At 43.6% G+C, this 27,595-nt stretch overlaps 9 protein-coding genes across 14 annotated transcripts; 6 read left to right on the forward strand and 3 right to left on the reverse strand.

The window, feature by feature from the left end:
• The first annotated feature begins 8 nt into the window (after positions 1-8).
• LOC108159609 (phosphatidylinositol N-acetylglucosaminyltransferase subunit A) lies at positions 9-1,782 on the forward strand. The gene is made up of 4 exons (XM_017293063.2): positions 9-217; positions 279-524; positions 581-818; positions 878-1,782. Exons 1-4 carry the CDS (start codon positions 116-118, stop codon positions 1,735-1,737), a joined length of 1,446 nt encoding a protein of 481 aa, XP_017148552.1. The 5' UTR covers positions 9-115; the 3' UTR covers positions 1,738-1,782.
• Positions 1,783-1,887: 105 nt separating this feature from the next.
• Positions 1,888-2,993, forward strand: LOC108159610 (stomatin-4). Of its 2 annotated transcripts, none has more exons than XM_017293064.2 (3): positions 1,888-2,053; positions 2,110-2,626; positions 2,689-2,993. In XM_017293064.2, the coding sequence occupies exons 1-3, from the start codon at positions 1,903-1,905 to the stop codon at positions 2,951-2,953; spliced, it is 933 nt and encodes a 310-aa protein (XP_017148553.1). In that variant the 5' UTR covers positions 1,888-1,902; the 3' UTR covers positions 2,954-2,993. The 2 variants fall into 2 exon arrangements, with proteins under 2 accessions (XP_017148553.1, XP_033247352.1); XM_033391461.1 differs by having other exon boundaries at positions 2,714-2,855.
• A 787-nt stretch (positions 2,994-3,780) lies between these two features.
• On the forward strand, positions 3,781-6,397 carry LOC108160204 (hyccin). 2 transcript variants are annotated; one of them, XM_017294040.2, is made up of 4 exons: positions 3,781-3,939; positions 4,020-4,706; positions 4,763-5,330; positions 5,394-6,397. In XM_017294040.2, exons 2-4 carry the CDS (start codon positions 4,033-4,035, stop codon positions 5,718-5,720), a joined length of 1,569 nt encoding a protein of 522 aa, XP_017149529.1. In that variant the 5' UTR covers positions 3,781-3,939; positions 4,020-4,032; the 3' UTR covers positions 5,721-6,397. The 2 variants fall into 2 exon arrangements, with proteins under 2 accessions (XP_017149529.1, XP_017149528.1); XM_017294039.2 differs by having other exon boundaries at positions 4,763-6,397.
• On the reverse strand, positions 6,384-7,407 carry LOC108160205 (tRNA N(3)-methylcytidine methyltransferase METTL6). The gene has a single exon (XM_017294041.2). It carries the CDS (start codon positions 7,400-7,402, stop codon positions 6,473-6,475), a length of 930 nt encoding a protein of 309 aa, XP_017149530.1. The 5' UTR covers positions 7,403-7,407; the 3' UTR covers positions 6,384-6,472.
• Positions 7,408-7,824: 417 nt separating this feature from the next.
• Positions 7,825-10,816, forward strand: LOC108160358 (serine protease snake). The gene is made up of 4 exons (XM_017294327.2): positions 7,825-8,084; positions 8,141-9,770; positions 9,840-10,047; positions 10,106-10,816. The coding sequence occupies exons 2-4, from the start codon at positions 9,494-9,496 to the stop codon at positions 10,719-10,721; spliced, it is 1,101 nt and encodes a 366-aa protein (XP_017149816.1). The 5' UTR covers positions 7,825-8,084; positions 8,141-9,493; the 3' UTR covers positions 10,722-10,816.
• LOC108160359 lies at positions 10,750-12,947 on the reverse strand. Its single transcript, XM_017294329.2, has 2 exons — positions 12,592-12,947; positions 10,750-11,458 (listed from the first exon to the last, which is right to left on the reverse strand). Exons 1-2 carry the CDS (start codon positions 12,610-12,612, stop codon positions 11,039-11,041), a joined length of 441 nt encoding a protein of 146 aa, XP_017149818.1. The 5' UTR covers positions 12,613-12,947; the 3' UTR covers positions 10,750-11,038.
• A 5,293-nt stretch (positions 12,948-18,240) lies between these two features.
• Positions 18,241-19,436, forward strand: LOC117188385. Its single transcript, XM_033392179.1, has 3 exons — positions 18,241-18,597; positions 18,677-18,799; positions 18,854-19,436. The coding sequence occupies exons 1-3, from the start codon at positions 18,303-18,305 to the stop codon at positions 19,429-19,431; spliced, it is 996 nt and encodes a 331-aa protein (XP_033248070.1). The 5' UTR covers positions 18,241-18,302; the 3' UTR covers positions 19,432-19,436.
• Positions 19,437-20,154: 718 nt separating this feature from the next.
• On the forward strand, positions 20,155-27,013 carry LOC108159046 (polynucleotide 5'-hydroxyl-kinase NOL9). Of its 4 annotated transcripts, none has more exons than XM_033392175.1 (4): positions 20,155-20,520; positions 20,573-20,722; positions 24,623-26,644; positions 26,708-27,013. In XM_033392175.1, exons 1-4 carry the CDS (start codon positions 20,226-20,228, stop codon positions 26,956-26,958), a joined length of 2,718 nt encoding a protein of 905 aa, XP_033248066.1. In that variant the 5' UTR covers positions 20,155-20,225; the 3' UTR covers positions 26,959-27,013. The 4 variants fall into 4 exon arrangements, with proteins under 4 accessions (XP_033248066.1, XP_033248068.1, XP_033248069.1 ...); XM_033392177.1 differs by having other exon boundaries at positions 20,159-20,520; positions 20,600-20,722; XM_033392178.1 differs by lacking the exons at positions 20,155-20,520; positions 20,573-20,722 and adding exons at positions 22,090-22,444; positions 24,446-24,568.
• On the reverse strand, positions 26,971-27,550 carry LOC117188386 (39S ribosomal protein L34, mitochondrial). The gene is made up of 2 exons (XM_033392180.1): positions 27,305-27,550; positions 26,971-27,248 (listed from the first exon to the last, which is right to left on the reverse strand). Exons 1-2 carry the CDS (start codon positions 27,325-27,327, stop codon positions 27,026-27,028), a joined length of 246 nt encoding a protein of 81 aa, XP_033248071.1. The 5' UTR covers positions 27,328-27,550; the 3' UTR covers positions 26,971-27,025.
• Between the last annotated feature and the right edge of the window lie 45 nt (positions 27,551-27,595).

Genomic DNA, 27,595 nt, shown 5'->3' on the forward strand with positions numbered 1-27,595 from the left:
GCAGGTCTTGCAACCATATGTTCTTTGGGGTGTTGTGCTCATTTTAATTGATTGGATTTTATTTGTTTTATGTGATGTCCCCTGCATGTGAGCTAGCAATCGTAAAGTGTGAAAGATGCGCATCTGCATGGTGTCGGACTTCTTCTATCCGAGCATCGGAGGGGTCGAGGAGCATGTTTACAATCTTGCACAAATGCTGCTTAGTCTGGGTCACAAGGTGAGTGGAAGCCAGATAACTTGCATGTTTGTGATTGACTAATCTCCAATTCGATTCACAGATCGTTGTGCTGACCCATGCCTATGGAGATTGCAGTGGCATCCGCTATGTAACGCACGGTCTCAAGGTCTATTACCTCCCCATTAAAGTGTGCTACAATCAGTGCATCCTTCCAACTGCCGTCTGCAATGTGCCAATGTTGCGGGCCGTCCTCCTGCGGGAACGTGTGGAGATCGTGCACGGCCACTCGGCCTTCAGTGCCTTAGCCCATGAAGCTCTGATGGTGGGCTCTCTGCTTGGTCTAAAAGTAATACAGTTTAGCAATCTTTTGTTGATTAAAGTCTAATCTTCTGTCGATTACAGACGGTATTTACCGATCACAGCCTTTTTGGCTTTGCTGACTTATCGGCAGCCCTTACCAACAATCTTCTGGAAGTCAATTTGAGTATGGTAAACCATGCCATTTGTGTATCGCACATTGGCAAAGAGAACACGGTGCTGCGAGCGCGTGTGGCAAAGCATCGGGTTTCCGTGATACCAAATGCTGTAGACACCGCTTTATTTACCCCAGATGCCAGTCAGCGACCCAGTAACGACACAAGTGAGTGGACACAACTATCTAATTATACAAGACACACTTATTCAACATATCTTCCGTAGTCAACATTGTGGTGGCTTCTCGCCTTGTCTACCGCAAGGGCATCGATCTTCTGGCCGGTGTTATACCCCGCTTCAAGAACACGCATAATGTTAACTTTATTATCGTGGGTGATGGACCAAAAAGAGATCTGTTGGAGGAGATACGCGAAAAGACAAATATGCAAGATCGAGTAGAAATCGTGGGCGCTGTGGAGCATGTCAAAGTACGAGATGTTCTCGTACGCGGCCATATCTTTGTGAATACCTCGCTAACGGAGGCATATTGTATGGCCATAGTTGAGGCCGCCTCTTGCGGTCTCCAGGTGGTCTCCACCAGCGTTGGTGGCATTCCTGAGGTTCTTCCGAAAAGCCTAATACTGCTGGCAGAGCCGGATATTGATGCCATTCACTCTGCCATTTTAGTAGCCATAGATAGACATCAAAAAAGTATATCTAGTATGATAAGAACTCCAGCCTCTAATGGGCACATTCCTTCTGAGACTGATAGACGGGGAATGCGACGACAACGAAGAAAAAATCATTCAGCTCCTGATCCGGTTAGCTGGTCCCAAACGGGTTGCTCCACACCGGCGGATGAAAGTAGCCAAATAGAGCCTGTGCTCTGCCCATACAGATGCAATGAGCTGGTGGAGACTCTCTACAACTGGGAGGATGTTGCTCTTCGGACTGTTAGGGTCTACGATCGAGTGCTTCAAGAGCGAGCTTTCACCATTAGCGAACTGGTAAATGCGGTGTATCAGCATGGCTCGTGGTTTCTTGGCTTTTTCGTAGTGTCCCATTTTTTGGTCCGACTGCTAGACCTTTGGCGTCCCCGCAGTCGCGTGGAGGCAGCTCAAGATGTAGCACGTCAGCACAGCTAGCGAACATTAAATGAATGCTGTACTCTAGCCAAATAACAAATTCAACCTCAATTTTATGGTCTGTTGCCTTTGGAAATCCTCTCAAGTAAATATTGTGAGAGTCGTAAATGTATACATAGATTTTTCATCCATTAGTTTTCTTTTTACTTTGTGAAATTCTTTGTAATGAACAACAATCCGGGGGAGTCCACAGATGGACTTTCGGGCGAGGAGACATCACTTAAGCCTTCAACTCTAATAGATCTGAATGTCCTACGACCATTCATGAGAGCACCTTATCTTAGTGCCATGGCGACTGATCGCAATGTGCCGACAAGTGAGTTTTATTTGGTCTAATCGCCTCCTTGAATTGAGTCACTTCTTCATTGACAGCTGAAAACATTCCCCCTAATCTCTTGGAGAGGATTTTTTATCTACTCTCCGTCATTTTGATGGTGATAACTTTCCCCATTTCGGTATTCATGTGCCTAGTGATCCTGCAGGAATACCAGAGAGCGGTAGTTTTGCGCTTGGGCCGCCTCCTGCCTGGCGGACCCCGTGGTCCAGGACTCGTTTTCATACTCCCTTGCATTGATGTGTACATTAAAGTGGATCTGCGCACCACATCTTTTGACGTATCGCCCCAGGAAATTCTCACCAAGGATATGGTGACGATCAAGGTCGATGCTGTGGTCTACTACAGCATCAAGCAGCCGATTGATGCAGTTCTGCAGGTATTCGATCATAGAGGAGCCGTTGAGTTGCTGGCCAAGGCCTCGCTTCGAAATGTGGCCGGCACGCACATGCTGTTGGACCTCCTAATGTCCAAGGAGACACTGTCCAAAAGAATTGAAGCTATCCTTGATGACTGTACCGATCCCTGGGGAGTGCGTGTCGAGCGGGTGGAAGTGTAAGTAGCTCGCCAAAGTAATTCTTCTGTTTTTGACTGCAATGTCTCTTGTATCTTGTCAGTAAAGAGATTCTTCTGCCCGACCAGCTGCGACGAGCTCTGGCTGTCGAACAGGAAGCGTTACGGGAGGCAAAGGCCAAGGTAGCGGCTGCTCAGGGAGAAAGAGACGCTGTCAAAACTCTAAAGGAAGCTGCCGATATAATGGAGACAAATCCCATTGCTCTGCAATTGCGCTATTTGCAAACGCTCAACACAATATGCAATGACAAAACATTGTCCTATGTTTTCCCCTTCCCAGTAGATATCGTCCGAAAGATGATGAAGTGATGAACTTATTCACTTTTGCGAATAAAATGTATTTGTCTATTCAAAATAACTGATTTTACAACTTAACAAAACCGCAGTAAATCCTTTTTGCTCATTCACTTTCAAACAATTTCTACTTGGCGCCCGTATTCTGACCGTATACTTTATCGAATTTTCTTATTTTCTTGCCACCAGTTTTTTCTAGTATTTTCCAGTATATTTTAAGACATGTTATGTACTCACCCTCTTGTCGAATGCAACAATGTAGAAGCCGTGTAGAAATGCCACTTAGAGCCGTTTCCCAGGCCACATCGAATATAAATTCGTGATCAGAATCGAATTCCTGATTGATTGTCATAAAAATCTCAATTTGTTTAAAAAGGTCGGAAAAAAGGCATGTCAAAAAGTGGATAACGGAGGTTTTTCACACTGGCGCTTCCATGGGGCTTACATACATATATAAAAAAACAACGGGCAAACGTTGTCAAGTGTTGTCCGTCAAGTGTCACCTTTAGCAATTACATACAAATGTAGTTAATATGTAAAGTTAATGTAGTGATGGCGAAGTTAGCGTGTAGTTACCATGTAGCGGAATTAATTTAGTGGACATTTTTGTTGATCGTTTTGCGTAAACCTTATGTTATTAACAATTCAATAAAGATGAAAACTTAAAGTTAACCAGTCTTGTAGGAAATTGATGTAATAATCGTATTAAATTAAGATTTCAGACCCTCAAATCTTAGCTAGCTAGATATATTCTACGGAATCTCCAAAACGAGCAATATGATGAAACTTGCATACAAATAATTCGTCAGTATATTTACGGTATATTTTGAATTATGTGACGTAGTTTCGGTATATTTCTGAAGGTCTTGTGCAGCGGGGACGGGCGATAAATTAATTAAGCATTGTTAATACATAATATAATTCGCGGCGATAGGTGTTTTATAATCCAAATTGACAGATTCAATTGCCTTGCCCCCATTACGTGTTTCGTTGAGGTCAAGGTGAGACCAAGGTTCACATTCGGAATCTCCAGGTGTCCATTGGTGGTGATATGATATGTATGTGACTGCGACAATTTCAGGTCGCTGCTGGCAATGGCCGAATTGGTGAGAGACTGGCTGGCGGACTATCAGCGGACTCGAGGACAGCCAGCCGAGTCGGAGGCGTTTGTTGTGGAACATGAGACAGACCCGGAAATCGCCGAGGCCATTTTCACCATATTCAATGAGAGGCAGCGCAACGAGGACCTGGTTCACGACATTTGCCAGCAACTGTTGTGCTTCTATAGGTCGCCCGAGGTGACGCTACACAAGTTTCCTTTGCAATTCATTCCTGTGTTAATCTACACGTACCTGCATGCCGTTTCGGCAGGCGATAAGAAGGCGTCTCGTGGAGTGGAGACGCTGCTGATTTGCATTTATAACGGTGAGGTGTCCACCGACGATGGCGGTCAGAAAGTGGTGGTCTTCCGCATGCCCATCCTAGCCCAGACGTCTGTATACCACGAAATGAAGAATCTTCCATTGACCGATCTGCGACGCTGGGAGGAGAACTGCAACCGCGAACTCAAGTGGGGGCCGCATCAGAGAGTTGAGACGGTAAATGCCCAGAACCGCATGCGGATCCTGACGACATTGCTTTTTTGCTACAACCAGCACGTCAGCCAGACGCAAAAGTCTTCGTTGCTGCATCTATGCCGTGTGACTTCCCAGTTGGTCAACCAGGGATTCACAACCAAATCCGGTCACGGCCATCGTATGAGCTATGGGTGAGCACAAACTATCCCTATCAATGGGCTATTTAATGTATTCCAATGCATTGCAGATCTGATCCAGCGACGGGGGCCACTTTTCCAAAACCATCTTCTCCGCGCATTCCACTCTCCTCGTCCTTCCTGATCGAATTGGTACACGCCATTTACTTTGCCATGTTCAATGGCTATGGTACGATAGCCATGCAGACGCTAGACGATATACACAACCGTGCCACCTATGAAATGTACACGGAGCTCATTCTGGTGACCAGCGCCGTGCGCAATTCGCTGCATGCTAACCCGTCAGGGCAGCCCAACGACGGGCCAATGGGACTGAGCGTAGCCCTGACACCCGCTACCAATACGGTGACAACATCGGTATCGAAATCCATGATCACGAACGCATCATTCCGCACGAAAAAGCTGCCCGATGATATACCTATACAGGTGCAGGACCTCACCATGCAGCAAAACCCACAGCAGCTGGCCAGCGTGATTGAGGAAGCAGAGCCGGGAGCCAAAGAGTCGCCATCGACCAAGGATAGCTCGGGCACTCGTACTTCTATAATGAGGCCGAGCATGGAAGGGATCAAGGCCCAAGCGCACAAGGCCTTAATCGCTGGCTTCAAGAAATCAAAGGATAAGGAGAAAGACAAGGAACCGCCGAAACCACCGCAACGAAAGTTCGACAAGCACACGCAGCGCAACTCGCTGCTGCAGCTGCAATCGGAATTGAATTCGAATTCAAATGCGGAGCAGCCACCACCACCCTCCGATATGCTGCCAATGCAGACGCTCTCGCTGATTAATGAGAACGGCAGCAACAGCTTCAGTATTGACAGCGACCTCAACGATGGCCTCGGCGTCGTGGCAGGCAGTGTAGCGCTGCCCTCGATAAACAGCAACACCAACTCGGTCACCAGCAGCGAAGTGCTCACCAAAAGCTTCGATTCCAGCATCGAACTGGCGCCTCTGGGACACAGCAACAGCAATGGCGGTAAGCTGGCCGAGCATATCCTAGTGGAATAGTGTCCCGCAGCCAAATAGCCAAATCCAAGTATCAACTATATATATTTATTATCATTATTATATATATTCGCACTTTACTGCTGGGTATTAACTGAACGACACCACACCCGAACGCGGATGAACTGTAAATCTGAATGTAACGCAATACTTAGGGATCGTTTGAATTTGTTAAAAATTGATGGGGTTTTTCAGTTGTTCGTATACTTATATGATAATGTATTCTAGTCCTAATTGTTGGTAAAATCTACATTACTACTTATGGAAGCATGTACATATATGTATGTTTTTTGTCGGGTAATTTGAATAGCTTAAGTGTTGCAAATACGTCACAACAATTATACAAATACAATCGGAGCAGATCAAGGCCACTCGGAGATGCCATACAGTAGATATGAGATCTTTGAACGCCAAATCCCCTTATTAGTTTAATGATAGTGCAGTTGAGTTCATCCAAAGCAGGATGAGCAGAATGTATACATTTCAATGCATTTCATTTCATTTAGATAAGCAAACACTTCTGGTATTCGATATCTACTGCATTTGCAGCCAGTGAGATCAGGCCCGGCGAACAAACAACTTCAATTGAATTTAACAAGTATCCATTCTACTTTGTCCCAAACATACGATAGCATATGTAAACTAATAGATACTAAACAATATACATACATGCATACAAATATTTATTGAACGTTGACTTGAACCATGTTATTGATTTAAAATAAAATCGAAAACTATATACGTAACAGTGGGGGTCACAGTTGTTTTTTCCTAAACTTTCCCTGCAGAAAGATGCGCGGCACGTCGACGCCCTCCTTGACATTTAGAGTTCGGCGATGCACGTACGCATTGGTTAGAACATCAAAGCCGCTCTCCGTGAACAGCTGAGCCACCTCTTGCTCGGCAAAGTAGTAGCTCCGTGTGCCATCCTGGCGCACGTAAAGATTCTCTGCGATTTTGTTTCCTGGCTTGAAGCGTAGCTGGGCCATGTCGTACAGCCCGTAGTCCCTGAACAAAACTAATCCACCTGGTTTCAGCAGTCGCCACAGGTTCTGGACCACATCTTTAAACTTGTGCGGATGAATTGCAGACAGCACAAAGATCATGGTGCACACATCCAGGCTGCCAGCAGGGATATGTTCATGAACCTGTTGCGTGGTAATGTCGCACTGAAAGGCCGTAATGCTGCTGGGATCGTACAGAGGATTGGCTCGAACAAAATCAACAGCTCGAGGCGAGAAGTCGCAGGCATAAAAGTAGAATCTTCTACAGGGCACAGAATCTTCATTGCCCTTCGCCCTGGACTGTTCTTCTAGCAGTGGAAACACCAGATTACCCACCCCGCATCCAACCTCTAAAAGTGTGCGCCTCTGGTGTGCTTCTCGGAAGTCACTCTGGTCAAGTAGCTCCTGGAACTCGCGTGTCGTCCAGTGACGATCCTTGAAAAAGCGGGTTTCATTTCGTTTGTAGAATATGTCCCAGTGTCGTTGGGCGTCCACTTCAAGTTTATTGGCTTTGAATTCAGGCACAAGACGTTTGTTTTGCTCATCTAGCTTTTTCCTTTCTTCAGCCGTAAGCTCCTTTTCCCGTGTAGTAAACAAATCTGCTATGAGCTGATCTCCAGTTTCCATAGTCCCTTTAAGTATTGTCGATAAAATATAACTTTGAAAATGAAAAGTAAACATAAACAAATGATAAAATATACCGTCCGACCCTCAGAAATATACCGAAACATACCGCCTCATTTTTAAAATATACCGTAAATATACTGACGAATTCAAGTTCTATTTTACATATTCCTCGTTTTTGATATTCCGATGAATATTACAAGCTATACAGAACATTTAGCCATGCCATCATAATTTTATACGATCGATGAATTTATTTTCTACTTTATTGGCTTAATTTTAACACTTGCTTTTATTGGATTTATTATTAAAATTGACAAAATATACCATTATATACCGATATACCGTAAATATTACGTCGGTTCAATATTGACCTCAAAACATACCGAAAAGTATTAAAAATATCATAAACGGTCACCCTGAATCACATATCGGCACTTTTCATCAGTTGCACAAAATATCGGTACTTTTGTGCGATAAGTGGAACGAATTCGGCGATTGCATATCTTTATTTTGAAAATAACATGATCACAGAAAGCCGAGTTATTTCGGATAAACTAAACTCACTGTTTGGAAAATATAGTATTACATTATATTTCATGCCCTTCGACTCGAATCAGTTTACTTGAAATTGGAAAATTTTGAATTTGGATAAATTCTTCGTATTTAAATTTAATTATCGTGCAATATGATAAGATGGCCGTTCCCAGTTCTCTGCATTTGCTGCATTTTATACTCCGTAAGTACTATTACCGTACCGTACTATTACTGTATCGTACTGTTACCATTTCCCAGATGATCCATCCGCATGGGCTACTAGCAGCGTCGGTCTACCGTGTCCAGCTACCAGGAGACATCGACGAGTCGCTCAGGCAGCCCACCCCGATAGCCGGTAATATCACGGATTCTCACGGGCAGTCATTTCGAGAGTCAACGGGGGGCCGTAAATTGTTCCAGTTCAGTTATAAGCGAGGAGGCGGCGATGGAAAGCGGCGAGTTACAGAAGATCTTTCCAAGGAGCGTCCTCGTGGCACGAACGAGTCGCTCCAGCCTCAGCCGTCCCATGTTGACTTTGAGAGACCAAGGATAGGTAAGAATGCGACGAACCGTGAACCGGAGCCTACGCGCCTGGGCATGCGCAGCGAAATTTCCACGGTGGTCACTACTAGCGGAAAAAACAACCAGGGCAGCGGCAGGCGAGAGGGTAGCGCAGAAAAGCGGCAAGCTATAGGAGATCGCTCCTCTTGGCCCAAGGAGCTAACCTTGCCACTGGCTCGCGGAATAGCCCACCTGGCCAGGCGAGTAGATAACCCCTGGTATGTCACCTACCCCAATGTGTGGCATGACACTCGCCTCGCTGCTAAGCAGCTGAGCCGGATTCCCCGAATCCACTTGGCGTCGTCGCCAAGCGTAAACTACTATCCCGACGATCAGAAGCTTCAAAGCGTGTGCAAAACTAAGTCGACCATGTTTTATAATTACTCTTCTTTCCGATGGAATCAAAGGACGAAGTGGAGATATTCTCGCCGCCATACTTACGATAAGGCATTCAGTTACAGACGGATTCACGATAGGACAAGAGCATGGATTCAGGACTTACAGTGCCACACACACGAAAAATTGAAAATAACGGTCTTGGAACATCTAGATTGCGTCTTAAAGGCCTATCAATTAATGGAATACGACATACCATTTTATCCATTGCATCAGAACGGATGAAACTATACAGCGATGGATACTGGAAGAGCTCCTGAATTCTCATAATAATACCTAATAAATGTGATAAATTTTTGTCTGCCCTTGGGCGTTTCGTGTTTCTGGATTGCGCGCATCATTTGCCTAATCGCCGAATTATAAAAGCGGGGGAAATGGAAGTCTACTCAAATCCTAATGCATCCACCTGATCCCACAACGGGTGTGTGGTGTCCCACTTTAATCTTAACTAATAATCTTTATATTTCACGCGCTACCTACAACTTGTAGTTCCTGTAATCGTTCGAGCCCATGTGTTGGAATCGAGAACAGCAGCTTGTCAGTGAAGCTGGGAGCCCGATGCCTTATCGTTTTGCAAACTCTCAGCCTGTGCTGGTTCTTTCTCGCGTACATACTGATCGTATCTGATCAGTTTTTGAAACGTGGCCAACGAAGATGCAGGTTCTGCCGCTGGCTATGCTACTACTCTGGGCAAAGGCAATCCCAATGGCCCCAAATGTTTGGGCCGAATTCTGCGATAATGGAACCGGAGAGTGCAGAGATTTGACCGCGGCTGACTGCCCGACAGTCTTCAACAACCTGGCCGCCATTGGGCGCGCCCTCAAGTACTGCGATAAGTTCAACCACATCGTTTGCTGTCCCCTGGCTCTGAATGTTCAGATCCAGAAACAGACCGTGAATCCGGTCAAAAGCAGCAGAAGATTCGAAAGGGGTGAGCATGGATGGGCTAATCTTTTCCTATAAACCTTTTAAAAGCGCATTCAAAAATGTTTGGCCGCAGAATGTCGTCGCTTCAATGAGATAAGGGCCTCCTGCCGCACCACTCCATTGATTGTAGGCGGAACGAAGGCCGCTGGCCGAGAGTTCCCCTTCATGGCCCTGCTCGGGCAACGCCAGAGGGGAAGTACGACCATCGACTGGGACTGCGGAGGGTCTTTGATCCATCCCAAGTTCATTCTCACCGCCGCCCATTGCCTGGAGACAAACGAGTGAGTGCTGTACCAGCGATCTGTTCTCCTGTAGATATGTTTATCGCTTCCTTTGCAGGAAGAAGGAGGAGCGCCTGGATCCCAATTTCGATTCTCCGAAATATGTTGTGCGGCTGGGAGAACTTGACCACAAGAACGATACCGACGATGCCCGGCCTCAGGACTTCCGGGTGGTCAATTATGTAGTGCATCCTTCCTACGATGAGGAGGATAACGGCAGCCGCAAGAACGACATTGCACTCGTGGAACTGGACAGGGCGGCAGTCCTTGACGAGTATGTGGCGCCTGCCTGCCTGCCGCCCTCCAGTGGCAACGAGCATCTTCAGCTAATGGCCGCCGGCTGGGGAGCCGTCAAGGAGGGTGGACGATCCTCCTCGCACCTGCTCAAGGTGAGCCTGGAGCGTTTCAGCGAAGAGCAGTGCAGCCGGCGACTGGAGCACCATATCGACATACGCACCCAACTGTGTGCAGGCTCCCGGTCCAGCAATGCCGACACCTGCTACGGCGACTCCGGCGGCCCCGTCTTTGTGCAGCACTCGTCATTCGCCTGCCTCAAGCAGGTCATAGGCATCACCTCGTACGGCCTAGTATGCGGCGAGAAGGGCCTGCCCAGCGTCTACACCAAGGTGCACCTGTTCACGGACTGGATCGAGAGCATTGTGTGGGGCGAATAGAACAGACAGACGCGTGGACGTAACCGCATTTCGTATCAAAATCGATTGTGTTATCTTTAATCAAACATTGCAGTAACAAAATGTATAACAAATAATCTGGACTTATTCTAAGCGGATGGGTGGGTGCTGGAGGTGGAGATGGTGCGAGTGGCGTTTACTATATGTATATATAAATGATTTCTCCTCCGCTCGTCGTGCTGCGGTGCTTTGTGCGGGCTATGCTTAACGCTAAGGACACAATAGAGGCTAAGTGCTAGAGGACCCTGTAGAAGACCAATGGACATGGCATCCTTGGTTGCTTGCCTTATGGCTGCCGACTACAGGCGGACGTTTGCCTGCTGGTCAATGCGTCTCTCTGCCTGCCTGTCCTTGATTTCCTGTTTCCGGATCTCCTGCTGCTTGTAGACAAACAGCGGCCGGAAAACGATTGCGCGACGTTTACGCTCCTGCCTGTGGCTCTGGCTCTTGCTGGCGATGGGGCTGAGTGCATCGCGACGCGGGCGTCCCGAATACGGGCGGAACAGATTCGACTTGGCCGTATCGTGGGCATAAAGTGTGCTCAGGAAGTCAAAGTACGGCTTGGACCTCAGGCTGTCCGGCTGCTGGAGCGGCGAGGGACTGTAGCTGAACTGATTGGGTGTCTCAATGTCCAGAAGCGCGTGCGGGACCTCTTGCAGCTGCGGCCGGGCGGCCGTCAAACTCAGATCCATCAACAAGAGCAGGATCACAGCTGAAGTCTGCGGAAGAGGAAAGAGAGAAAAAAAAAGGAGAAGTCAGTTCAGTTCAGTACATGGGGAGGTGTGAATAGCCGCTGGAGGCCAGACAGAACAAAGCGGTGCCAGCCATGCACAATAGAACCTGCCCGCCCGGACAGCCCAGACGGGGCTCTGATCTGCGAGCTTATGCTGTGAATTAGCATACAATAATTAATTTAAATTAATCCAACAGCTGGAGTATCAATGTATCAATGATATAACCGCAATCAAATTTAATTTATGGTCGCACCTAAGATATTCATGAGCACGTCTCGAATTTGGTAGGCGTCATCGAGCATGTTCCGATGGGAATACTACGGGAGACCACAATTAAATTCCAATGCAATTGCAGTAGTCCCATAACCGGATCCAGGCTGGTATAATGTCTGCACTTCTTAAGTGATGGATCGCCTTTGCCTTCGAGGAATTTTCTATGATTCATTGTTGGTAATTTTGCTTGGTTGCAGATTGAAGGAGATTGGATTATGTAAAACTGCAGACCACAGACCCAAAACAAATTAATTTTAATCAAGCAAAACGCAGCAAAGGAGAAGACTGTGATAATATGGATTTCTGGGCTGTAACCGGTTGAGGTTTTGTGGTTTTTGTGGTTCAGGGTTAACAATTTGTAAAACCGAATCAAGGCAACAGGATTGCCAACACGAATCCACTGACAAGTGCAGTACCAGTCGAAAAGCAGCAGAAAAAAGAGCACCCATTAAGTGCTCTTTTATAGCGCACTTCCTCATGAAGATCAGATCGGATCAGTTCAGATCAGATCACATCACAAGATTGAAAGCCATCAAGACAGCATAAGGAATAGAATAACTTGATTTAATAATGCTTTTGGCCTTGTCCGGCGCCAAAAATAATCAAAGTACGTTAGCTGTGCGAGGCTTATCGTATACGAGTAGAATTCCATATACATATGTATGTATATATATCCATATATCCATATATATATTTATATACAAATAAATATTTGGCAGCCTTAATTTGTTGATTGAATTTTTTTGAAAATGTTAATCGCTTAAACACGTTTCTTCTTTGTTGTTTTCTTTTGTTTCAATAATTTCCGATCTTTATAACGATCCCCAAACCGCTACAATACTCACTTGCCAAATGTATGCAAACATCTTTTTGATTGGGGCGTTGATGGTTCCGTTCCGTTTAATGGTTTTCAGGTGTAATGATTGTGGTGTTTGGTGTCAGGTTCTGTTTCTGGTTAGATCACTTTCGCACTTTGTTCCAAATTGGGTTCAAATTTTCAATTTGTTTAAGGCACTCGCGAAGTGTCAAATCCAGGTTACACAAATTCCGATGCGATGCCGATCTAGATTCCGATGATGATGGATGTCTATATTGCTTTTTGTTATCAGTAGCCGCTTAGCACCTTGTTTTTGGTGTTTTTTACTCGTATTCTCGATGCGATCTGAACGCTGCTGAGCGTGCGCTTGAACTGTTCAGAATTTTTGTCACAAATTCACTTTTATACGGCCCTGGGTCTCCTCTCACTCTCTGACTCTGGGGCTTCGTGACGTTTTTGTATGCTGAACGGGTTTTGGTTTTGGAATTGGTTTCGCCTCCTCCACTACACTCCACTCCACTCCACTCCACTCCACTCCACTCCACTCCACTCCACTCCATGGCACTTGACGCTTTCGATGCTAAGTGTTACCGATATCGCGGTGTATCCCACTCCGGGAAGGGGCGCAAGAGCACGGAGCAACGTCTTTTAGCCAAATTGTCAAATTGCCAAATTGTTGGCAATGGTGTTGGCTGGCACTTGGCTTGATTGGCTTCTGCGCCAGCTGCTGGTCACGTAATTAGCACCATAGGCAAAGGGACTCTAAACAGGAGTCGCAACTGCGGTGAGGAAAATGCGTCACATAGTCGTACAATATTTTTGTCGTTTGCATTTAGCACTACGATTTTGATTTTGATTTCGATTTTAATTAAACTTTTCCATGACGCACTTATTAATCAAAGGCACTAATCTGAAGAGATCCGACAGCTGAGTCTTTTACGCACCGGATGGAAACACAGGATTGTGGCCTTTGGGTAGGGTAAACGGAAATTTCAATGGGAATGGAGCGAAGGAGTGGCGGAGCGGGGCAACACGGAAGCCGGCAGACAGGTAGACAGGTCGAGTCGTAAAGCTGATCGGTTAATTGTCGTCGCATAGCGATGAGTGAGATATATCTCCTAAACCGAATCGGAACCAATTTGAAGATAATTATGTGCGCGAGATGCTCAACTTATGCAAATCTCCGTTTGATGACGCATTAAACTACAGCTTCGTCTTCGGTCTTCGGCTTTGCGCTTGGGCTTGGAAAATTGTCAACACACAGGTTGCGGGGCTCGAACCGAGTTGTAGGCACTTGAAAATTGACTTTCATGCTTGAGGAGACTGAAGGTCGAGTGGGTCTTGAAATGGTAATGAGCTCCGCTTCACTGAATTGGCCTGCCCTGGCCTGGCCAGACCTGGGTGGGAGCCGTTGCCGTTGCCGTTGCCGTTGCCGATGCCGATGCCGGAGACAAACACAGCTGATTATTGGAGGAGGTCGCCCTTACCCTCACACCGCACCATGCCACACGTGATTAGAACCCGATCAAGAATCAAGAATCCATCTACGCTTACTCTTAGAGCCTCGATGCTGAACCCGATTGACAAGGCAAGTCTTGGTCCCGTGTCAATGGCCAACCGGTTGGGGGCCGCCGCATGCCAAAATAAAGCAAATGCCATCGGATTTATACAATTGGATATCATTTAGCGAAATTGCCCATCAACACCTATCAACATCCATCTATCCAGAGACCCAAAACCCCACCACGGATCCAAAGTCTGACTCTGCCTACCTTTCTTTTCCTCTCCTCTCCGTTTGTTTGTCGCTTCGCTTGGTTTTTTTTTTTTTTGGGTATTTTTAGACGGGGAGCACAGAGATCTCTGCCTGGCACAACGAATTTCATTTCATTTAATTAGTTTCTTGAGCCGAAAGCCGGTTTGGAACGCAATAAGACAAATGGCTGGCGATAAGCGGTCCCCAGAGGCCGACGTCAACAAATGTCAGAGAGTGAAAAACAATATTAAATTGGTACTCGTCTTATCAATAGGCATTTGCGTGATTTGGATTATTCGGTATTATTTGGTTCTACCCTGATTACAGGCGACATTCCAGAGAGGCTCTCTAAGCGATCGCCAAGTGAATCATTGGAATCCCTTGAATTACTCGGAAATGCACTCGTTCTAATTGAGACAGTAATGTGGGTTCAACATCGCCGTGAAGGCTTCCGTGGAGGAGTGGGAATCAGAGTCGGCAAAGTGCTAATCAGCTTTGACTGGGATGCGCTTTCTGCGGGGCATTGATTCACGATTGATTCATTCTCGAGGCAGGCACCCACAGGCGACAAAAAGTGAGAAAGGGGCACGTTTCCATTTCACCAGACCTAAACAGAGGGGAGCACTTCTCACATTGGACTGGGACCCAGTCACACGTCATCTGTGGATATAGGTGGACTAATTATCACTAGGTTCGTCACACGCCTGATCTGATGTCAGTGCTTGGTGTTTTCTTCGATTAAGCCTTAATTTGATTTGGTTTGGGCAAAGACCATCATGGAAAATTTGACAGGTCTAATTAGTTTTTTTTTTATTTTTTTTATTTTTATTTTTATTAAGCGATGAATCCGTACATTGCATATAACGTATCTTAACATCACTGGTAAATAATATTGGGGTAGCCAAACCTAATGCTAAATGCGAGAGGACTTACAAAAAATATAATATTATAATATTGGGAGGGAAACTTAGAGTTGGCCAATAGTTTTGGCAAAACCCAATCTCTTCAACCGCCTCAAAGGCCTGGCAGGTAGTAATCGTCTGGCGAGCATACTATGGTGTCTAATTAGCCTGTCACTGTATCTGCTGGTGTGCCTTCCAATCTGCTCCTCTACTGTATGCAGATTCAAATCCCGATGTAGGGTGGAGCCGCGCACGTACCAAGGGCAGTTCGTTATTTGCCTCATGGCGCGATTCTGCAAGACCTGTATCCGTTTATAGTTCGATTTGGCAGCTATACCCCAAATCTGCACACCGTAGAGCCAGATCGGGGCTACACAGTGTACATAAACTGCTCTTTTGGCTCTCAGTGACATGGTGCTTCTTCTGTTAATCAGCCACCGCAATTGCTGCATTCTTTGCCCACATTTACGAGCCGTAGCTTTCAAGTGTGGACCAAAAGTAAGACGCTTATCAAGGGTGATACCGAGATACTTTGCTTGCTCTGGTTGGTCCAAAGTTACGCCTTCAAACTTTATGGGTGGGGTGTGGTCTATGAGCGCTTTCAGGGTGAAGCATGGATTGGTGGTCTTCAGTGGGTTGACTTTTAAATTCCATCTTTTGCACCAAGCTGCCAAAGAGTAGAGGTACTCTTGGAGACCATCTGCTGCCTCAAGGCGGCACTTGGAGCTGTAGAGCAGTGCTATATCGTCCGCGTAGGTAGCAAGCAGAGCCTTACGGGGGGCCTCCATATGTTGCTCGCTTGGGGAGGGTAGATCTGCAGTATAGATAGAGTAAAGCAGCGGGCCAAGGACGCTGCCCTGTGGAACTCCAGCTCTCATTTGGCAAGGTGTTGAATGTGTGTTCCTGAACCTGACCATAAACTGACGTCCTTCCAAGTATGATCGTAGGACACCGTAGTATGGTGCTGGGAACAGTTTTTTAATTTTGCTCAGTAGGCCGTTATGCCAAACTCTATCGAAGGCTTGCTGCATATCAATGAAGACTGCATTACAGTATTCTAGATCATCATAGGCCTGTAGGATGTGTCCTGCCAATCTGTGGACTTGCTCCACTGTGCCGTGTCCCTCCCGAAAGCCAAACTGGTGATCCGGAAAGATACGGCATTCCTTGATTATACTACCAAGACGATTGGCAAGAAGCCTCTCCCATACCTTAGATAAGGAAGACAAAAGACTTATTGGCCGATACGACTCAGGGTCGTCCTCCGGTATTCCAGGCTTATGGATCAGTATGGATGTTATTGGGTGTGTTAAATATGATGGATCTCATGGCATCAATTAAATTCCATTCACGTTTCGTTCTGGTCGCTTCAATACAGTGTTTTCTCAGTTTCAAATATCGCGCCAAATGATACTAGCGGATGGCTTGTGGCGTCCCCTATATAGCTGTGAAAGTTTTCCAATAGTGACTCAACCAATCGGCTTGAATGCGCATTGCAGGATGTTTTAGCACGAAGGTTACATTTGGATGCATTATAGACTATAATTTATAGTTCATTCTATTTTGTTCCCTCTCTAGGCCATACACCTTGCCACTTTTGGGAGATTAGTAGTCCATTGTAGATCAGTATTAAAACAGGGAACAGGGTGACCGTTTACGGTATTTTTAATACTTTTTGGTATTTTTTAGGTCAAAATTGAACCGACTGTATATTGGTATATAATGGTCGACTTCATCAATCTATTATTTTTAATTTTAAGCGGTATATAGAAATCCAATAAAAGCAAATATTTAGAATACGCTAGTCAAGTAGAAAGTTGATTCATTAATGGCCTAAAATTATGTGGGTTGAGCTAAATGTTCGATTTAGCTGGGAATATTCGACGGAAGATAAAAAACGAGGAATATGATACATTTTCGGTATTTTATAGAGTGAGACCGTATAAGTTATTGGGACTTGCTCTCTTTTTTTTGGGACTTACTCTCTATTTTGTGGTGGGAAATTTTCTCAAATTGAGGGAATTTTTCCGGGATACAATGTCCTTTTCAGCTCAACAATGTCCCTTGCATTCCATCCCCACTTACGTTTTCATACGTTTTATGTTGATGGCAACATTCATTTGTAAGGGCCAGACTCATGTGCCGTGAAATCGAGCAGCATTGTTCCACAACATTGCGCGGATTGAGCAACATTTTGCATACCCTGGGAAATGGATGTTAAAGAACCGAAAAAATGTTTGTCATCTAATGCACCAATAAAGGCCAAAACTAGTCAGTTTCTGTTTTAAAGGTATTTCAACGATATTTTGCAGGTTTTGGTCTTCTTACAGAAACCAAGCATGGGTACCGGGATCGAGATATATTTACAAGACCCTAATCATATGCATTAAAATGTCCAAAACATAACAATCTGAGATCATTTCTATATTAATTGCGTCTTGAAACAGCTTGGAAAAACAGTTTCTTCATATATTTCAACGAAATAGGGTATACCTGTGCCCACACTCCGGTTGACTGACATTTCACACTCACTTACGTTGCCACTGTTTTTTTGTTGACCCTTTTTGCTTAAACCTTGTTTTATACACTATACAATAAAAGTCAGGGTACTTAAAAGTAGTCAATCAGGTAAAAAATGTATTCATTAATAGCCTGAAATTATATGGGCAAAGCTAAACGTTTTAGTTAGTCAGCATTATTCAACGGAATAAAGGAATTGAGCAATTGGAACGATTTTTCTCTTACGTTTCATTTGTTTGACCATTTTCGCTAAAACCTTTTTTTACACAAAATGCAATAAAAGCAAGGACTAAAAACTAGCCAACCTTGAAGAAAATAGATTCATTAATCGGATAAAATGATGTGGGCATGGCTAAATTATCTATATAGCTAGTAATATTCCATGGAATATCAAAAACGAGGAATATGTAAAATATAACTTGATTTCGTCAGTATATTTACGGTATATTTTTAAAATGAGATGCCATATTTCTGAGAGCCGTACGATATTCGATAAGTCAGCTGATTTGTTTTACTTTTTATCGACTGTTCACATGCGCCGGGTTTCTTTTGTTTGACTGAAAAATGACTGATATGTTTGTTAAAGCAAAATTAAAACGAGAAACTCAACAGGTGGACCAAGAATTAACTAAGAAACTCGCTGGGAAGCAGTGTAACATGTGGGACACCATTGAAGCTGAGTCTGAGGGCACCGCACACGCTTCAGATATTCTTGCGCCAAAGAAGCGATCAGTCTCCTGGATACCAACCACTGCGGGTTGTCTAAAAAAATTTAAGAAATCTGATGTTGGCATTGGTGTGGAGCCCAAAACAGAAGTCGCAAATAAAATATGGTCGGAATTTGGTTACTTGCAGGATGGTATGTACTTCAAATAAATCAAACTAAACTATTCACAACTGCTTTACTAAAGAAACCATTGATATTGCCGATTCCACAGAGGATTCCAGTGAATCCGAGCTGGACCTGGAGGCATCTCATGATACGTCCTCTGAAGCGGGACCTCTTGGGAGTAACAGTAACTCTGATGATGACCAAAAGACTGATTTTTTTCTATACACACGTGAGTACTAAACGTCTCAATCTATTTTTCTCTATTAATATTGTTTTATTATAGAATCTAAGACTGCCTGGCGAGTGCCAATGGTACTTGAAAAAACAATCAAAAAATGTGTTTACTTTCCTAAAAATAAGAACGCTCAATCAACAAACCGTTTATGTGTGACGGGATCCATTCAAAAGATCGTCATTTTCTACAACGATGAGAAATCCGCAACCATAAAAGAGCTCACCGATGGGCATGACTGTGGAATTAAAACTCAGGAATCGACTATCCAATCCATTAACGATAAAGAAGCTGGAATTGATCCGGATAAAGAATATAAAATACCAATTGATGATAAAGAGGCTTTGTATTTGGCCTCTCCATTCGCTATTAACGAAGCTCCACTGGAAGATCAACAAGATGCGGAGACAAAAGCACTATCGTCATCGGAAGCCGAACCACAGCTATTCAACGAGGATCTTGGTTCCTGCACCCTGAAGGATGAAAAGATTTGCGACATAAAAGTTCTACCAGAAGCACAGCAGGACTCAGATGCAGTCTCTAATCAGGAAATGGATGTTAAAGAACCGAAAAAATTTTTGTCATCTAATGCACCAATAAAGGCCAAAACTAGTCAGTTTCTGTTTTAAAGGTATTTCAACGATATTTTGCAGGTTTTGGTCTTCTTACAGAAACCAAGCATGGGTACCGGGATCGAGATATATTTACAAGACCCTAATCATATGCATTAAAATGTCCAAAACATAACAATCTGAGATCATTTCTATATTAATTACGTCTTGAAACAGCTTGGAAAAACAGTTTCTTCATATTTCAACGAAATAGGGTATACCTGTGCCCACACTCCGGTTGACTGACATTTCACACTCACTTACGTTGCCACTGTTTTTTTGTTGACCCTTTTTGCTTAAACCTTGTTTTATACACTATACAATAAAAGTCAGGGTACTTAAAAGTAGTCAATCAGGTAAAAAATGTATTCATTAATAGCCTGAAATTATATGGGCAAAGCTAAACGTTTTAGTTAGTCAGCATTATTCAACGGAATAAAGGAATTGAGCAATTGGAACGATTTTTCTCTTACGTTTCATTTGTTTGACCATTTTCGCTAAAACCTTTTTTTACACAAAATGCAATAAAAGCAAGGACTAAAAACTAGCCAACCTTGAAGAAAATAGATTCATTAATCGGATAAAATGATGTGGGCATGGCTAAATTATCTATATAGCTAGTAATATTCCATGGAATATCAAAAACGAGGAATATGTAAAATATAACTTGATTTCGTCAGTATATTTACGGTATATTTTTAAAATGAGATGCCATATTTCTGAGAGCCGTACGATATTCGATAAGTCAGCTGATTTGTTTTACTTTTTATCGACTGTTCACATGCGCCGGGTTTCTTTTGTTTGACTGAAAAATGACTGATATGTTTGTTAAAGCAAAATTAAAACGAGAAACTCAACAGGTGGACCAAGAATTAACTAAGAAACTCGCTGGGAAGCAGTGTAACATGTGGGACACCATTGAAGCTGAGTCTGAGGGCACCGCACACGCTTCAGATATTCTTGCGCCAAAGAAGCGATCAGTCTCCTGGATACCAACCACTGCGGGTTGTCTAAAAAAATTTAAGAAATCTGATGTTGGCATTGGTGTGGAGCCCAAAACAGAAGTCGCAAATAAAATATGGTCGGAATTGCGTTACTTGCAGGATGGTATGTACTTCAAATAAATCAAACTAAACTATTCACAACTGCTTTACTAAAGAAACCATTGATATTGCCGATTCCACAGAGGATTCCAGTGAATCCGAGCTGGACCTGGAGGCATCTCATGATACGTCCTCTGAAGCGGGACCTCTTGGGAGTAACAGTAACTCTGATGATGACCAAAAGACTGATTTTTTTCTATACACACGTGAGTACTAAACGTCTCAATCTATTTTTCTCTATTAATATTGTTTTATTATAGAATCTAAGACTGCCTGGCGGGTGCCAATGGTACTTGAAAGAAAAATCAAAAAATGTGTTTACTTTCCTAAAAATAAGAACGCTCAATCAACAAACCGTTTATGTGTGACGGGATCCATTCAAAAGATCGTCATTTTCTACAACGATGAGAAATCCGCAACCATAAAAGAGCTCACCGATGGGCATGACTGTGGAATTAAAACTCAGGAATCGACTATCCAATCCATCAACGATAAAGAAGCTGGAATTGATCCGGATAAAGAATATAAAATACCAATTGATGATAAAGAGGCTTTGTATTTGGCCTCTCCATTCGCTATTAACGAAGCTCCACTGGAAGATCAACAAGATGCGGAGACAAAAGCACTATCGTCATCGGAAGCCGAACCACAGCTATTCAACGAGGATCTTGGTTCCTGCACCCTGAAGGATGAAAAGATTTGCGACATAAAAGTTCTACCAGAAGCACAGCAGGACTCAGATGCAGTCTCTAATCAGGAAATGGATGTTAAAGAACCGAAAAAATTTTTGTCATCTAATGCACCAATAAAGGCCAAAACTAGTCAGTTTCTGTTTTAAAGGTATTTCAACGATATTTTGCAGGTTTTGGTCTTCTTACAGAAACCAAGCATGGGTACCGGGATCGAGATATATTTACAAGACCCTAATCATATGCATTAAAATGTCCAAAACATAACAATCTGAGATCGTTTCTATATTAATTGCGTCTTGAAACAGCTTGGAAAAACAGTTTCTTCATATATTTCAACGAAATAGGGTATACCTGTGCCCACACTCCGGTTGACTGACATTTCACACTCACTTACGTTGCCACTGTTTTTTTGTTGACCCTTTTTGCTTAAACCTTGTTTTATACACTATACAATAAAAGTCAGAGTACTTAAAAGTAGTCAATCAGGTAAAAAATGTATTCATTAATAGCCTGAAATTATATGGGCAAAGCTATACGTTTTAGTTAGTCAGCATTATTCAACGGAATAAAGGAATTGAGCAATTGGAACGATTTTTCTCTTACGTTTCATTTGTTTGACCATTTTCGCTAAAACCTTTTTTTACACAAAATGCAATAAAAGCAAGGACTAAAAACTAGCCAACCTTGAAGAAAATAGATTCATTAATCGGATAAAATGATGTGGGCATGGCTAAATTATCTATATAGCTAGTAATATTCCATGGAATATCAAAAACGAGGAATATGTAAAATATAACTTGATTTCGTCAGTATATTTACGGTATATTTTTAAAATGAGATGCCATATTTCTGAGAGCCGTACGATATTCGATAAGTCAGCTGATTTGTTTTACTTTTTATCGACTGTTCACATGCGCCGGGTTCTTTTGTTTGACTGAAAAATGACTGATATGTTTGTTAAAGCAAAATTAAAACGAGAAACTCAACAGGTGGACCAAGAATTAACTAAGAAACTCGCTGTGAAGCAGTGTAACATGTGGGACACCATTGAAGCTGAGTCTGAGGGCACCGCACACGCTTCAGATATTCTTGCGCCAAAGAAGCGATCAGTCTCCTGGATACCAACCACTGCGGGTTGTCTAAAAAAATTTAAGAAATCTGATGTTGGCATTGGTGTGGAGCCCAAAACAGAAGTCGCAAATAAAATATGGTCGGAATTGCGTTACTTGCAGGATGGTATGTACTTCAAATAAATCAAACTAAACTATTCACAACTGCTTTACTAAAGAAACCATTGATATTGCCGATTCCACAGAGGATTCCAGTGAATCCGAGCTGGACCTGGAGGCATCTCATGATACGTCCTCTGAAGCGGGACCTCTTGGGAGCAGTAACTCTGATGATGACCAAAAGACTGATTTTTTTCTATACACACGTGAGTACTAAACGTCTCAATCTATTTTTCTCTATTAATATTGTTTTATTATAGAATCTAAGACTGCCTGGCGGGTGCCAATGGTACTTGAAAGAAAAATCAAAAAATGTGTTTACTTTCCTAAAAATAAGAACGCTCAATCAACAAACCGTTTATGTGTGACGGGATCCATTCAAAAGATCGTTATTTTCTACAACGATGAGAAATCCGCAACCATAAAAGAGCTCACCGATTGGCATGACTGTGGAATTAAAACTCAGGAATCGACTATCCAATCCATCAACGATAAAGAAGCTGGAATTGATCCGGATAAAGAATATAAAATACCAATTGATGATAAAGAGGCTTTGTATTTGGCCTCTCCATTCGCTATTAACGAAGCTCCACTGGAAGATCAACAAGATGCGGAGACAAAAGCACTATCGTCATCGGAAGCCGAACCACAGCTATTCAACGAGGATCTTGGTTCCTGCACCCTGAAGGATGAAAAGATTTGCGACATAAAAGTTCTACCAGAAGCACAGCAGGACTCAGATGCAGTCTCTAATCAGGAAATGGATGTTAAAGAACCGAAAAAATTTTTGTCATCTAATGCACCAATAAAGGCCAAAACTAGTCAGTTTCTGTTTTAAAGGTATTTCAACGATATTTTGCAGGTTTTGGTCTTCTTACAGAAACCAAGCATGGGTACCGGGATCGAGATATATTTACAAGACCCTAATCATATGCATTAAAATGTCCAAAACATAACAATCTGAGATCATTTCTATATTAATTGCGTCTTGAAACAGCTTGGAAAAACAGTTTCTTCATATATTTCAACGAAATAGGGTATACCTGTGCCCACACTCCGGTTGACTGACATTTCACACTCACTTACGTTGCCACTGTTTTTTTGTTGACCCTTTTTGCTTAAACCTTGTTTTATACACTATACAATAAAAGTCAAGGTACTTAAAAGTAGTCAATCAGGTAAAAAATGTATTCATTAATAGCCTGAAATTATATGGGCAAAGCTAAACGTTTTAGTTAGTCAGCATTATTCAACGGAATAAAGGAATTGAGCAATTGGAACGATTTTTCTCTTACGTTTCATTTGTTTGACCATTTTCGCTAAAACCTTTTTTTACACAAAATGCAATAAAAGCAAGGACTAAAAACTAGCCAACCTTGAAGAAAATAGATTCATTAATCGGATAAAATGATGTGGGCATGGCTAAATTATCTATATAGCTAGTAATATTCCATGGAATATCAAAAACGAGGAATATGTAAAATATAACTTGATTTCGTCAGTATATTTACGGTATATTTTTAAAATGAGATGCCATATTTCTGAGAGCCGTACGATATTCGATAAGTCAGCTGATTTGTTTTACTTTTTATCGACTGTTCACATGCGCCGGGTTTCTTTTGTTTGACTGAAAAATGACTGATATGTTTGTTAAAGCAAAATTAAAACGAGAAACTCAACAGGTGGACCAAGAATTAACTAAGAAACTCGCTGTGAAGCAGTGTAACATGTGGGACACCATTGAAGCTGAGTCTGAGGGCACCGCACACGCTTCAGATATTCTTGCGCCAAAGAAGCGATCAGTCTCCTGGATACCAACCACTGCGGGTTGTCTAAAAAAATTTAAGAAATCTGATGTTGGCATTGGTGTGGAGCCCAAAACAGAAGTCGCAAATAAAATATGGTCGGAATTTGGTTACTTGCAGGATGGTATGTACTTCAAATAAATCAAACTAAACTATTCACAACTGCTTTACTAAAGAAACCATTGATATTGCCGATTCCACAGAGGATTCCAGTGAATCCGAGCTGGACCTGGAGGCATCTCATGATACGTCCTCTGAAGCGGGACCTCTTGGGAGTAACAGTAACTCTGATGATGACCAAAAGACTGATTTTTTTCTATACACACGTGAGTACTAAACGTCTCAATCTATTTTTCTCTATTAATATTGTTTTATTATAGAATCTAAGACTGCCTGGCGAGTGCCAATGGTACTTGAAAAAACAATCAAAAAATGTGTTTACTTTCCTAAAAATAAGAACGCTCAATCAACAAACCGTTTATGTGTGACGGGATCCATTCAAAAGATCGTCATTTTCTACAACGATGAGAAATCCGCAACCATAAAAGAGCTCACCGATGGGCATGACTGTGGAATTAAAACTCAGGAATCGACTATCCAATCCATTAACGATAAAGAAGCTGGAATTGATCCGGATAAAGAATATAAAATACCAATTGATGATAAAGAGGCTTTGTATTTGGCCTCTCCATTCGCTATTAACGAAGCTCCACTGGAAGATCAACAAGATGCGGAGACAAAAGCACTATCGTCATCGGAAGCCGAACCACAGCTATTCAACGAGGATCTTGGTTCCTGCACCCTGAAGGATGAAAAGATTTGCGACATAAAAGTTCTACCAGAAGCACAGCAGGACTCAGATGCAGAGTCTCTAATCACTATTGAAGAAGTTAAAGAAGATCTGTCCCCAACTGAAACCGAACCACATGCATCGCCGGAAACAGTAGCAGTGACTGAGGATGATGAAAGTGCCATGGAAGTAGACGAGGCTAACCGATCAATGCAGCACTGCCAGGATTTCAATGTAGATCTACCTTACTGCCCCCCAGCGTTGAGCGTCTTTGAGAATAGCATGACGTGCAACGATGTGCTGGCCGTGATCAAAGAGGACATAGAGCTCTATGGCACTGTCGTGTTGACCCTGTTGGCTGGTCAGATCACAGTGAACGGCTTCAGAGCCAAAAAACGTCAAAACTTGACCATCTACTCCCCCAAGGGCATAAATTGGGTGAGCATTTCTCCGAAAAAGCGTGCGAAACCAATGCAAGAGAAGGTTGAATGGGACAAATTGTCTGAGAACTTTACGTGCGCACAATTGGACAACCTTCAGGGGTGCTTCAATAGTCAGGAGGATGCCCTTGTGCTCTTGCAGAGGAACACCAAGGACCAGAACATGCTCGAAACTTTAAAGCAGTACATGTGCCAGATTTTGTTCCCCCAGGTGAATGGGGCTAATGTGCCGCACTCGCAAAGCGAGATGCTGCTCAACTGCTACATCCAGAGCTCGGACAGAAAACGCACCCTTCAAGTACCTTATGAGTGGACAAAGCTGAAGATGCAGAAGACGAGCCGCCTGATGGTAACCGGTGGGAAGGGTGTCGGCAAGTCCACCCTGCTGCGATATCTGCTCAACCGGCATTTGAACGCTTTTCCACGCCTACTGTTCATTGATTTGGACATTGGCCAGCCGGAGATCTTTTTGCAGCAAACTGTCTCCTGCACTGTCATTGAAGAGCCGCTTCTGGGGCCAGGATTCCTACTGAACAAGCAGCCGGATCGGGCTCACGTCGTGGGCGACACAAACATCGTCATGTGCCACGAGCAGTATTTAGAGGCGGTGGTCCAGCTGATGAGCCACATCCAAAATAATCCCGAGTATGCCAACATGCCTTTTCTGATCAACACGATGGGCTACAACAGGGGATTTGGCCTCGAGCTGATGGCTCTGCTGGTGGACTACATCAAGCCGACGGATATGGTGCAGATCTCGAGTACTTTACCCATGAACAACTTTAAGTCGCTACTCGACTGGTCGACCCTTTCAAAGTTCAAAGGTCCCTATGTCTACAAAAATACGGCGTTCATGGTTGAGGGTAAAAACCATAAGTACACGCTCCACGAGCTGCCCAGTGTTGTCCCACCTAGACAGCAGGGAGTCTGGCGAATGAGTCCCAGGGATATGAGATTCGCCAATCTGTTGGTCCGCCTCAGCTCCTGCCTGAGGGGCAGTGCCAAGCACCTGACTGACTGCGAGCCCCTCAGCTCATCTTTTGTGGATATTCAAGTCGTCCATTCCACAGAGGAAGACCTTGATAAGATTAGCATTATCGCTGGAATGGAAGCCAATGTAGTTTACTTGGCCCATCTGGAAGCTCAGGATCTGCCCGTGTGCCTGGGAATAGGTAAGCAGAGTTCAACCATTTCAGTTGCTTATTTCACTTATCATTTCGCGTATTCCCTGTCAGGTGTCGTCCGAGCCATTGACTTTGAGAAAGAGAAGCTGTATCTCGTGCCGGCCATTCCCCTGGAGCGAATGTGCCAAGTGAATTGCCTTATATCCTGTGGAGACATCAGCCTTCCGCAAAAGTTCTTCACGGAGCCTGGGCCGCAGGTCGGCAGCAACATGCCGTTCGTCTTTCAGCAGGACGACGCCGGCTGGCTGACAAAGAGCATCAATCAGTTCTATTCGCGCACGTCTTCCATGAAAAAAGATTAACGCTAATCCATCTACCTGTACTTTTATGAAAAGTAAAAATCCAAAGTAAGCTTTATTGATACAGAGGCTAATGCGAGATATTGTGTCTGCCCTTCAGTATCCTGCGCATCAGTACACGACGTCCCTCTGGGGTGGACATGCGAGTGTCCCAGCCGTGGACGTTGATGCGTTTCACCTCGCGGGGCTTGGGGAAGTGGCAGCGGACCTTCGGCTTGAGCACGGCCCGGTCGAAGGCATGCTTCTGGCGCACTAGGATGGTTTGTGCCGTGTTGAATGCCACCAGGCAGGTTCTAAAATAACAATAGTTATTAATGTTCCATACAAGAGAATTTTCGTTGATTTTCACCTCTGAATCAATCCCTGCAGCATGTTTTTGTTAAGTAATTTTGTATATCACTTTTTCCCCACTTGCTATGAACTTTTGAAGAAAATCGGCGCAGATCTTATATACCAAAATATACAGATCAAAAATTAACTTAGCTCACTTAAGGTCCCTCTATTTAAACAGTTGAACTACTTGAGGTAAATGGCGGAAAATATGAAAGATTTTAATAAGAAGTTAAGTAATTTTCAATAAGCAGCTGTACAGCGCTGCCAGATGTTCATTCGCTAGATTTTACGGAAAATTGGCATGGCA

This window comes from Drosophila miranda, chromosome 3, assembly GCF_003369915.1.
Source record: "Drosophila miranda strain MSH22 chromosome 3, D.miranda_PacBio2.1, whole genome shotgun sequence".
NCBI classification, from domain to species: Eukaryota; Metazoa; Arthropoda; class Insecta; order Diptera; family Drosophilidae; genus Drosophila; species Drosophila miranda.